Here is a 12,931-nt window from a genome sequence, read left to right as displayed (position 1 = left end):
CTCTCTCTCTCTCTCTCTCTCCCTCCCTCCCTCCCTCCCTCCCTCCCCCTCTGTCTCTCTTGTTCTCTCAATATTTACATAACGTGTATATAAAATTCTGTAGTGGACAGTTACCCAGAGGATCTGTGGTGACTGAGGCTGTGTGAGAAAGAGGGACGACAGGTGGTGGAAGGCACAAGGACACACAGTAACTTTTAATGGCTTTGGGCAATCTCATTGCCATGATTCTGGCGATGCTTTAATAGACACCAAACTATTTCGAAGCGTATTAAGTTTTACACTCCGTGTATGTTTATTGTATGGCAATGAGTACTTCCAGGCAGCTTCTGAAGTCACACGGTGCCTCAGAATTCCAAGAGTATGGGTTTTGTTTTTTACCATATCTTTCTTTAACATTCAAATAAATTCTACATCCTATTCTTCCCACTCCCACCTTTACTAATCACATTCAACACCATCTTTCAGCCGCTTCTCTCCCTGTGACCTAATGCCGCACGCTATGTGTTATCTCTCCTCCTTCCATTAGGGGGCAATAAAGAGATAGGTAAAGGCTGCTGACATTCTAGCTCAAGCTTAACTCTTGCCTTCACTTCCCGGCCCACAAGTTCTGCTTCCGGGGACGCCGGGACTTCTCAGGTTCCGGGAGGAACCGTGAGAGCCCAGCGTTTACGTGCCGGGCGCTCTGGCACCTCGGGACTAGGTCGCAGCCGCTGCTTGAAAGCTTTAGAGAGTCGCCACCACGAGTCTCAGGTCAGCTTCGGAGGCGACCGCTGCGATGGCGGCTCCTGCGCAGCCCAAGAAAATCGTGGCACCCACGGTGTCCCAGATCAACGCGGAGTTCGTCACCCAGGTGAGCCCCGGCGTGCCCACTTGTGTAAGGAGGGATGCCGAGGCCCTAAAGCCCGGCGTTGGGGTTGACTTTGATATCTTGTGTAGGTGCAAGTTACTAGTTAAACATTGGAAAAGCTACAGTGAAAGAGGACTGTCCGCGTTGGACCACAAAACATGCTTCTGGATTGTATTAATCGGACAAGACTGTCTACAAGTAGATCGCTCTGTGACCGTTTATTGTCATTATAGAGCTTTCATTTAGGAGACAGCAACGCCAATTCCGGGCCTTTGGCCTTTCACATCCTTGTTAATTCTTTGGAAATTATTGAGAGTGTAAGTGCGGGAAAGTGTAAGGCCTCCCATGCCTCTCCTGTCCCCGCAGATTTGACTGGGCAGAAGCTTAGAAGCTGTTTCCATTCTCTTACCCTGCATGTTCCACATAGTGTTTGTATTTCTGGACACCCCTTTCTCTCTAAGTTGTCCACCTCACTAAGACTTCTTGATCCATCATATTTCCTTCTGAAGATCGCTCCTGAGTGCCCACCACAAAGCTGCTCACACTTCTTGTTTTCCTACAATGTCCCTTAAACAGTTCTGATTGACCCTGGGATAATGACTGAAATCTTTGAAAGTGCTGTGATCTGGCCTGTGCTTTTACCCTATGTTCAATCTCTCTCTCTCTCTCTCTCTCTCTCTCTCTCTCTCTCTCTCTCTGCTTTTACCCTATGTTCAATCTCTCTCTCTCTCTCTCTCTCTCACACACACACACACACACACACACACACACACACATCCACATCCATTCTTTCTTTCTGTTCCTCATCCTCTTTACACACTATTAGAGAGGGCTAGCCTTGACTTCTTAAACTACATTAAAGCAAAATGCAAATAAGCAGACTGTTTGGGAAAGAACACGGAAACAGCCCAGGCAAGTGCTGATACCTGAAAGTTTGAATGTAAAGAAAGAGCTAGAATGGCTGGAACATAGGAACTGAGAGGGAAAGTGGGGGAGGGGAGTTGGTGCCTGACTTTCATTCCCAGCGTGTGGGATGTGAAGATAGGGGAAATGGGGTTCAAGGCTAGCCTTGTCTGTTTTGAGGCCAGCATAGGGTACATACAGGAGAACGTTTTCACACTGTAGAAGGTCTCTTTAGGGTTGAGCTGTAAATGAAAAGAACACACAGGTGCCATCTTCTATGTTTTACTTCAATGAGGATGAATAATCAGTGAAATAATTATAATACAGAAATATAAGAATATATTGAAACTGTATACAAACTGAAAAGACGGAAGCAGTAGTTGTTGGTTTGTGTTGCAAAAACTTCTTGGAAGAGTAACCCTCCAGACTTGGCTTCATTTGTCCATTCATCTTTCCATCTGTGTGTTTGTACACCAAGCATTGAAGTATACCAGACAGTGCAGTTACCTCTTAAAAAATGTGCTTGCTAGAGTTTCTGGTTATTTTAAAAGAGATCTTGGTTTTTTTTAAAGATCAGTAAGAACTATTTTGTTTTTCAATTTTAATTTTTAATTATATGTTTGGGGGGTGGGTTCGTATGTGCTGGTGAGTGCAGTTACCTATGGAGGACAGAAGATACGGTCAGGTCCTCTGGAAGAGCAAGTGCTCTTAACTGTAGAGACACTTCTCCACCCCAGCCCACGTTTCTTGACAATTATGTAATCCACTTCAAATTCTGGAGAGATTATATATGTGGATTTAAATTTCTAAGTGAAGCTTATCCTGCTAAAATATACAGCACCAACTTCTATATTCTTTGTTATAAGCAGCCTTTGTACTACATTTCTTAACAATTTTTGTCTACTTATGTCTGGGTTTAGTAGTCATTTAAAGGCGTATTTCTTTACATATCCACATTAATGAATATTTTGAAACTGTTTTTTTAATACTTACTCAGCTGATGACTAACTAACCGTGGGCAGCTTATTAAATCTCTTGAGCTCTGGATTTCCTTATGACTGGACCAAAAATGGTTTACTCTGATTATAAACAAACCATTACTGTTTGCCAGGGACTTGGGATGTTTGGGTGTTTTGAACATCATGGTGGCTAGTTACCATACAATGCATCACTGGTATTTATTGGATTGTGGCCAAAGATGATAACTAAATTGCATGCCCGTATGGAACCTTTAGAATTGCCCAGTGCTCCAATCCTAGGTCTCCTTTAAGAAGCAGCTTCACATGTCTAAGTGGTGCGGGGTTGTGAACCTGGAACTTACATTTATACTGTTTACTTTTGCAGCTAGCATGTAAATACTGGGCTCCTCATATCAAGAAGAAATCACCTTTTGATATAAAAGTAAGTAGCTTTGTTTTTACAATATACCTGTTTTACAAACAGTTGTGATCTTGGTATCGTTTTAAAGATTAATTCAACAAAAGCTTTCAATACATTATTTATTCACTCACTGCCCTTCCTCCCAGTGACTGCTCCAAAAATCCTTCCCCAACCCCCCTTTCTCCTTTGAGAGGGTGGAGGCTCCTCCTGGGTGTCCCCCAACCCTTGTACATCAAGCCTCTTCTCCCACTGAGGCCAGAGAAGGCAGCCCAGCTAGAAGAACATATCCCACCTACAGGCAACAGCTTTTGGGATAGCTTCCTCTCTAATTGTTCAGGACTCTCATGAAGAACAAGCTTCATATCTGCTACATATTTGCAGGGGAGCCTAGGTCCAGCCTACGTATGCTCTTTGGTTGGTAGTTCAGTATCTGAGAGCCCCAGGGTTCAGTTACTCTGTTGACTCTGTTTGTCTTCCTGTGGAGTTCCTATCTCCTTCCAGATCCACAATCCTTCCCCCTCCTCTTCCATAAGAATCCCCAAGCTCCATCCTGTTTGGCTGTGGGTCTCTGCATCCCTCTGAGTCAGCTGCTGTGTAGAGCCTCTCAGAGGACAGCCATGCTAGACCCCTGTGTGTAAGTATAACACAATATCATTAACAGTGTCAGGGATTGGTGTGTGCCTATGGGATGAGTCTCAAGTTGGGCCAGTTATTGGCTGGCCATTCCCTCAGTCTCTGCTCCATCCCCCATCCCTGCATTTCTTATAGACAGGATACATTTTGGGTCCAAAGTTTTGTGGATGGGTTGGTGTCTCTATTGCTCCACTGTGGTTCCTGCCTGGCTATAGGAGGTGGCCTCTTCAGGTTCCATACCTCCAATGTAGTGAGTCACAGCTAAGGTCACCCTCATTGATTCTTGGGTGCCCACCTTATCTCAGGTCTTATCCTGGAGATGCCCCCTACCTCCACACCCCCTCAGTTACAGATTTCCATTCATTCACGTGACCATCTGGCCATCTCTCCTGTCCCTCCCACTCCTGATCCTAAACAGCCCATGTCCCGTCCCATCCCCTCTCCCACCCAGGCCCCTCTCTCCATCTGCTTCCTATGACTGTCTTATTCCCCCTTCTAAGTGACATTCAAACATCCTCACTTAGGTCTTTCTTGTTTAGCTTTTTAAAAACTGAAAACACTGCTTATTCATTATCAAACTAATAATTGCTTATGTTAAAACATTAAAATATTTACAAGTTACACGTAAGAACATAAAAATCATTACCTAGTGATGATATACATTGTCATTTTATTTCTTTTAATCCTTTCCAAAACATGCATGTGTGCAATGATTTCCCCTCCATGGATTCTTAGATTATTTTAAATATTATTACAGATGAACATTCAGCAAATATTTCTATTAATATATGGAAATTTTTTATACACAGTTTTGGCTGTTCATTGCAAATAGAATCTTTAGTTTCCTGATTGATCTTAGGTTGCTAGACTGAGGAAAAGAGTTGAAAGACTTAAAATAGATGACTAAAGGGGAGGAATATTCAGTGGCCTGAGGGTTTCTTCAAAGTAGTTGTCAAACAAATGCATGACAGACTTTCTAAATGGAGGCTTCTTCCTGGAAGTATCTTAGAGTGCTAGGCCTTGCTGCCAAGTAAACATTGACACTGCAGAGCACCAAACAAGTGATGGAGACTCAGACCTTAAGCTCCACCAGTGTGGACTGAGTTGGGTGCTTTAGGTGGCTTGGTTAAAGCTACACAGTGTGAGTTCTGCCTCTGCCTCCCGATTGCTGCCAATTAAAGGTGGATGCTGCCACATCTGGATGCTGCCACATCTGGTCTCAAATGAGGACACCGACATTAGAAAGGTCAGACACTTGGAGCAAGGTCACAGCCGCCACAGTGATGGCTTGAGCAGTCTTCCAACTGGCCAACAGAGACCAGTTTCTATGTACCCTAGGTCAAATGAACAGAAAGCCTCATGTTATCATATTCATTTGGATATAGCAATTATCCTTTCTTTCTGTAATATCCTCAGACTTAATTTACTGTCTGGCTGGCTTTTGAAATGATTATTAGAGTCTAATAGCATTTAAAATCATTTAAAATTAATTTTTGAAAATATGATTTATGAGGTTTGCTTCACTAGAAATATTATAAACACATCCTATTTAAAGAATATTGTAGATTATTTAAAGAATATTGATTAGTTTTTATATGGATGGATTTTATTCTATTACTTTACTTCCTGTTATTCTATACTTGAGACATATAATGTCATTACTAAAACGTATCCTGTTAGAATATTTGATCTTTCTTATTTTATGTAATTTCAATATGAAAGTTATTGAAAACTTTCAGTTAAGATTGAAAATCAAGGTGATTAACATATTAAACCTTTTTATACTCTTGCCAACAGGTAATTGAAGAAATATATGAAAAAGAGATCGTCAAATCACGGTAGGAGTGAGTTTAATTGTGGTACCTTGGTATGTAGACCATGTGGGTGTGTCTGAATGTCTGGTTCCAGTCTTAGCTTGAGAGGATCTTTTTATTTTCTATATGAAGTTATAGTGATCGTATTAATTACTGCATAGTTTCTCTTTGTCGTCTAATTTCAGAGTCAGATCAGAGGGATTAAACCCATATACCTTACTTGGTTTGTGAAGAACCAAGATATCGATGGATAGATAGGTAGGTAGATAGATAGATAGATAGATAGATAGATAGATAGATAGATAGATAGATAGATAGATGATAGAACAGAGCGAGTATATGTTTATTTCAAATTCACTAATAATTTTCTTATTATTTTTGATAAGTCTTCTAAAACACTCTTAAAATTATAAAACCAAGATGTGAAATATCTATATATTGCAGAAAACCAAGACATAATTAGTTATTTTTAATAATATACATAAAGGAGTAACTTAGAGCCCTTATCAGTGCCTGACCAATACAGATTTGGATGCTTGTAGCCAACCATTAGATTAAACATGGAGACCCCAGTGGAGGAGTTAGGGGAAGGACTGAAGGAGCTGAAGGGTTTGTAACCCCATAGGAAGAACAACAATATCAACCAACCAGACCCCCCAGAGCTCCCAGGGACTAAATCCACCAACTAAAGAGTACACATGCAGGGACCCATGGTTCCAGCTGTATATGTAGCAGAGGGTGGACTTATCTGGCATCAGTGGGAGGAGACGCCCTTGGTCCTGGGGAGGCTCAATGCCCCAGTGTAGGGGAGTGCCAGGGCAGTAAGGCGGGAGTGGGTGGGTGGGGGAGCACTCTCATAGAAGCAGGAGGAACACTGATGGGATCGGGGGTTTCCGGAGGGGAAATCAGGAAAGGGGATAACATTTGAAATATAAATTAATAAAATAATTAAAAAACCCAAAACAAGCAAACAAAAACAAAAACCCCTTCCCTGTTCATAGTCACCAGGGTGTCCATCTTCGTATGGAGTTTTTAATCTTCCCTTCCTCACCTCACATGGAAGGGTTTATACCCCCATTCTGTCATGAGATGCCTTAAAAGAAATTAACTATGTGTATTAGTCATTATTTCATATATTTACTTGTAGATAATGTATGCCCCGTTAGTATTTTAAAATGCTATTTGTTTAAATGTTGTAATTTTATAATTATTTTTGAGATAAAGTCTTGCAAAGCTGAAGACTGGCCTTGAATCCTCCTGCCTTTAGTCTCTTATGTGCTGGAATTACATGTGTGTACCACCAGGCAAGTTCAAATTTTGTAGAGTCCTTTGCGTGGTAAGTCTTTAAGAAGTAAATTTTGCTGGGCGGTGGTGGCACACACCTGTAATCCCTGCACTCTGGGAGGCAGAGGCAGGCAGATTTCTGAGTTCGAAGCCAGCCTGGTTTACAGAGTGAATTCCAGGACAGCCAGGGCTACACAGAGAAACCCTATCTTCCTATCTTGAAAAAAACAAATCCAAAAAAAACCAAAACCAAAAAAAAAAAAAAAAAAAAAAAAAAAAAGTAAATTTTACTAAATAATTAGAAGGCAAAATAAGGCAGTTGGTTGTGTACACCTTTAATCTCAGCACTCAGAAGTTCAAGGTCAGCCTGGTTTACATAGTGAGTTCCAGAACAGCCAGGGCTAACACAGATAAACCCTTTTTCCAAAAACCATGATGATGAAGAGGAGGAAGACGAGAGGAAGCAGAAGAGGAGGAAGAGGAGGAGGAGGAGGAGGCAGTGTCATAATAGGGGAGTGAATGTTTAATGGTTGATTTGTGAACCTGCTAAGAATTTTTATAACAAAAATTGCAATATAGATTAAAAGCTTTAAATCAACAGTGTTTTAGACTAGTGCCTGAGGAAATTATTTTGCTGAGCACTGTGTCATCTTTAGTATCTAGGGAATGGGTTGATGTAATATTTATTAAATGGTTATGATATACTCCCAAAATAAGCTGTTTTATAGTCTTGAGATACATTTAATATCACTACTAATTTACTCAGATCTTAATATACTTATGGTGTAAAAATAGATACTTCTAGGATCTCAAAATTAATTTTTTAATTAAAATAAAAAAGGCGTTTAATTAAGCTTTTCGCTTAGTCAGATGGGTCATTTGACATGTCACACAATTTGTTCAGTTTTGTTATTTCTTGCAATGTCAGTTTTGGAAAGCTTCCCTTACTGCATTTTTAGGTGACTTTCATTTAAAATAGGAGTTGTTACTGTTTCCTGTGTGCTGGTTTGCTGTAAGCATTTTACATACAGTAGTACATTTACCGCTCCCCAAGAACTTTGAGATACTCTTACTGCATATGGTGGAGGAACTTGATTACTGCCCAGTAGTGAGGCACTGGCCTAGTCCCTTGGCTCTTGTGCTCTGTTTTGTTTGTTAGTAGGAATAGCCTCCATTTTCTTACAGGACTTACTAGCTTATGCCCTTTGGCATTATTCTTAATCCTGTTATGAATCCAGGTGGAAAAATAAAACAGTGACTTATAAAATACTTTATCTTGCTACTTTATGTTTATGTTTATTTGACACTGAAAGGTATGGAAACCCTTATAGATTAGAATGCAATACCTGGTTAGAAACAAAGAGAACTTGGGTTTTGTCTGCACTCCAGAGACTGGTGTTTGTTGCTTCCTCTAATATCTTAATTCATAAGTGAAAACTAAATGAGATGAAAAAGTAAATATGATAGATAGGCATGCATGGCTTTTGAATTTTAAATAAGCAGGCTGGCCAGCCCGATGCCTCACCAGGTAAAGTGCTTGCCACACAGACCTGGAGGCTAGAGTTCAGCCTTCTGACCTCCACACACAGTGCTGTGTCTGTCCACACATATCACGTATTCATAATGTGATAGCCCTTTTTAGCATTTGAAAATACTTTTTTCTTCTTACATAGTTTTCAGTGTGGTTGTGAAGGTGCTGTGCAGCTCTGAATCCCATGTTTTTGCACAACTAAGTCCTGGGAAGTTGTATGGTAGTAAAGCAACTTACATGTCTGCCTCCTGTTTCCTTATCAGCTATGGGGATGTGGATGCCGTTTCAGTGTACCTAGGTATATACACAAATTGCCCACCTTTCGCTGAATTAATGAAACATATATTATGTTTTGAGCACAGTATTTTGCTTAATGCATGTTGTCAGTCAATATTGGTATCTTAGAAAAGCATACAGACTACTTCCGATATTTATAGTTGTGATTATTATGTGTAGCTATTCATATGTCCAAAACTCTTCAATCCAAGGACTTGCCAGATGGTTGTCTGTCTTACACACACTTTAGTTAAGCTGCTGCCCAGACTGCCACTCAAGCTGTCACATCCCCCGGGTAGCCTTGCTGAACTGTGGGAGCGGATGCTGGTCATCGGTCCTCCAGCTTTCTGCATTTGTAGTAAAAGCATTCATTTCATCCTTGCTGAAGTTCTGTGATAGTGCGTGCTTGGTGAAACTGTTTAAGAGATCAGAAAGCGGTGGGATAGGATTTTGACAGGGTAATGATCTCCTGAGAGTTGTAAGTGTAATTTTCAACTCTGGAAATTATTACCTAGAGGCAGTGTTCAGCTCAGGCTACTTTCTTCCCAATTTAGGAAATGATTAAGAGAAAATTAGCCATTTGAACTGCCTTTGGAGCTATATCTCGTTAGTAAAGCTATTTATTTATTTATTTGTTTGTTTGTTTAAAGCCACCTCTATTATAAAGGAACAGTGTAAATCTCGTTAGTAAAACTATTTATTTATTTACCTATCTATTTATTTATTTATTTATTTATTTATTTATTTATTTATTTATATAAAGCCACCTGTATTATAAAGGAACAGTGTAACAAAAGAACTATCTTGTATTCTCCACAATCAAGACTCAGGAACATGAGAAGCCTCTAACGCCTGCATTTGGGATGTAGGTGCCCCGTGCCTGGGCAATGCAAGCCTCGATGATGTAAAATCTGATGTGTCCTTTAATTTGTTTACGAAAGACTCCAAATGAATGAGAATTAAGATCTCTGAAATGTTTCTGTTTTCTATTTCAAAGTTGTTTTGTTTTTTATGTTTTTAGGTTTGCCATCAGAAAAATAATGCTGCTAGAATTTAGGTGAGTGACGTCATTACATGGGTGGTTGATGGAGATGGCCTTGTGAGTAAAGTGTTACTTTCCAATACAGAACATAGTTCTAAAGGCTTCAGGAACCTATGGATGCAGGTTGTATTTATTTAGTTGTTTTTCACTACTTTTAAGTGGTCTCTGGAAATAAATCAGGATATACTCTATGACTATTTTTCTTCCTTCTTAGCTAAATTTTTGTTAGTACGACATCATTGTTCCAACCTAGTTATAACCTAAATGTTTTAAACAGAAGAAAATGTACTATTCTTCTGAAGGCCATTACACATGTGCCACCCTTCTGACCTGTATCTCCAGCTGGAGAACAGTTTTTTGTTGTTGGTGGTGGTGGTGGTGGTGGTGGTGATTTTTGTGTTTTGTTGTCGTTGTCGTTGTTGAGTTGGTTTGTTTACTTATTTGTTTGAGGAAAGGTTTCTCTATGATACTTTGGCTGTTCTGAAACTCACTATATAGACCAAGATGACCAGAAACTCAGAGATTCACCTGCCTCTGTTTCTGAGTGCTGGGATGAAAGGTATATACCACTGTGCCTTGTTCACACACAACTTTCAATTATAAAGGTATAAGAGACCATGCCACATCCAGGTTTGTCTAGCTTGTAAAAATAAAAACAGTGATTCTGTTCAGCATAGACCGAGCATGTCTTAAACAGTGCTGAATGCTCTGTGTTCCCAGCACTCCTAGCCACCCTGTCATAGAGTTATTATCCACTCTAATTACTGCAACAAGCAGAACTCACAGACGTTAGGTAATTTTTTTCAAGATGCTGCAGTAAAGTTATTGGTACACTGTTTAATGCCAAAGCGCAAAGCTTTTCTATTTTTTTTTTTTAATACTTCCTTGAATTCTGGCCTGCTTCAGAGATAAGAGCCTCTGTGCTAATACCTTATTCCGTATTCTATGCTTTTCATCCCAGCACTCAGGAACAGAGACAAGTTAGGTTGTCAGCACCAGGTAAAACCTTGGCTGCCTCTACACTACAGCTTTTGAGTGTGGAGCTTGAGCAAGCACTTCTCAAAAGACTTCACCTTAGTGATGCTGGTCTCTTCTTGGTCCCAGCTCCTTTCTCAGCTCTAGGAAATCAGATTATCCTGATAAAGCAAAGCTTTCACTTCAGTGGTGATGGTCTCTTGTTAATCACAGCTGGTTCTTCAGATCTGACCAGAGCCACAGCTTCTTAATTAAAAAGCATTAAATGGCCCCTGTCCTCCATCATGTTGATAACTCTCAGCATTATCCTTTAATCTTTCAAATTCTCACAACAGCTCACTGAGCTTCGAATTCTTAGTGGCTTTTCTAGTATAAAGTTCCAAAGTCCTTCCACAATCTTCCCCAGAACTTGGTCAGGTCTGTCCTGAAAACACCTCACTCCAGGTGTCAACTTATGTATTAGTTGGGGTTAATGTAATGAAAAGTCATGACCAAAAGCAAGTTGTGTTGGGAAGGGCCCCAATCAAGTGGGGGCATTTTCTTTTTTTTTTTTTTTTTTTTTTTTTTTTTTGGTTTTTTGAGACAGGGTTTCTCTGTGTAGTCCTGGCTGTCCTGGAATTCACTCTGTAGACCAGGCTGGCCTCGAACTCAGAAATCCACCTGCCTCTGCCTCCCAAGTGCTGGGATTACAGGTGTGCGCCACCACGCCCGGCCGTGGGGGCATTTTCTTAGTTGAGATTCCGTCTTCCAAAATGATTGTCACTTGTGTCAAATTGTCAGAGAACTACATAGGACACTGATGTACTAATTCAATCTTCATTAAAAAGTAACTGATCTTTTTTAGAGGGAATTGTGAAGTTTATGGTTGTAAATTGGCTAGTATATCCTAAGAATTCAGTTTTATTCTTACAGTAGTCTTAGAAAGATCTTTCTGGATTAGTGTGGAGAAAACTGAATCTGGGAACAAGTCCTTTCTTGTCGTGGGATAAGTACATATTTTCTACCGTACCAGACCACTTTTCAAGAAGAACATTAGGTTTTCATTACCATAACAACATACCTGAAGTAGTCAGAAAAGCTTGGTTTTGGCTTTCAGAGGGATCTGTCAATGGTAATTTCAGCTTGTTTTAGGTCTGTGGTAGCACAGTGCATTATGGTGAGAACTGTGTTCATTTCATGGCAGCCAAAAGCAAAGAAAAAGGGCTAGAGCCCCAGGATTCCTTTCAGGTGCATACATGCATCTAGGGACTTCTTCTAGTCTCCATTTCCTGATGGCTCTTCTCCCTTCCAGTAGCACAACCAGCCAGAGAGCAAGCCTTTAATACATCATCCTCTGGGTGATCAAAGATGTTATGCAGTTAAAGTTAATAGTCTTCTTAATGTCAAGAAACCAAAATGTTTTAATGACTGCATTAAGGATAGTGTAACATTTTTAATTACTGAAAAGTGTTAACTGACAGTGTGATAGGATCTAGAGTCACCTGGGAGATGTGCTGCTGGGTTTCCTGTGAAGGCTTGTCGTGACTAGGATTAGCTCTGGGAATGTCTTCCAGAGATTCTTTTGAGCGGGTGTCAGTTGGTGTGGAAAGAACCCTTTTACCCATGGGCAGGGCCAGCTGTGTAAGATGGAGAAAGCACTGGCATCTGGCATCTGCTCCTGATTGTGACCATGAATTTAAGACATTTTATCTGAGGAAATTAATTAGAAAATAGTAAATATGGAAAATAAGAAAGTAGGACATACAGTGTCTAGAATGACAAAGCCTGATGGGACATTCAGTAGGTATCAATAGACAGTGGAAAAGGGGCAGTACAGCAGACAGAATCTGGAGTTTTCTAGATGTGCACAACTTCATTAAATTCCAGAAACACAACAAATAACAGTGCCACTACCAAGAACTAAAATAGAATGAAGTTTTAAAATCTGCCAGAGCAAAAGTCAGTGGAACCAAGAATTCTACACCCAGCTAAACTGGCACAAAGTAAAAGTCAGCTAAAGAATGACCTGCACTACACTATAGCTGACAGAAACTCTAAGACATGACTTAAGAAGAATATTCACATAAGGGATAAAACAAATCCTTGCACATGTACTGGATAGCACTCTGGTCTCTGACTTAATTCTTTTGATCAGCATTTGTTTAAAATCTCATCGGGCTTCCTAAGTTATTGAAAACCTACTAAGAAGGAATTCTAGTACTGGGCTCATGGAGATAAATACCAGTGCAGGTGAGCTCCTTAGGTAC

The 12,931-nt window shown here is 40.3% G+C and overlaps 1 protein-coding gene across 2 annotated transcripts in view; it reads left to right on the top strand.

The window, feature by feature from the left end:
- The first annotated feature begins 606 nt into the window (after nt 1-606).
- The window catches only part of Aqr (aquarius intron-binding spliceosomal factor), an 80,804-nt gene continuing 68,479 nt past the window's right edge, over nt 607-12,931 (top strand). Inside the window, exons 1-4 of one of the 2 annotated variants that reach the window (XM_052183182.1) lie at nt 607-850; nt 3,095-3,151; nt 5,561-5,601; nt 9,690-9,725. In XM_052183182.1, coding sequence (XP_052039142.1) covers nt 776-850; nt 3,095-3,151; nt 5,561-5,601; nt 9,690-9,725 — 209 coding nt within the window. In that variant the 5' untranslated portion in view covers nt 607-775. The remainder of the gene's footprint in view (nt 851-3,094; nt 3,152-5,560; nt 5,602-9,689; nt 9,726-12,931) is intronic. The other variant, XM_052183181.1, reaches the window with a different exon arrangement.

This window comes from Apodemus sylvaticus, chromosome 5, assembly GCF_947179515.1.
Source record: "Apodemus sylvaticus chromosome 5, mApoSyl1.1, whole genome shotgun sequence".
Classification (NCBI taxonomy): Eukaryota; Metazoa; Chordata; class Mammalia; order Rodentia; family Muridae; genus Apodemus; species Apodemus sylvaticus.
The sequence above is the reverse complement of the archived record's forward strand: the minus strand, read 5'-3'. Positions and strand labels throughout refer to the sequence as shown.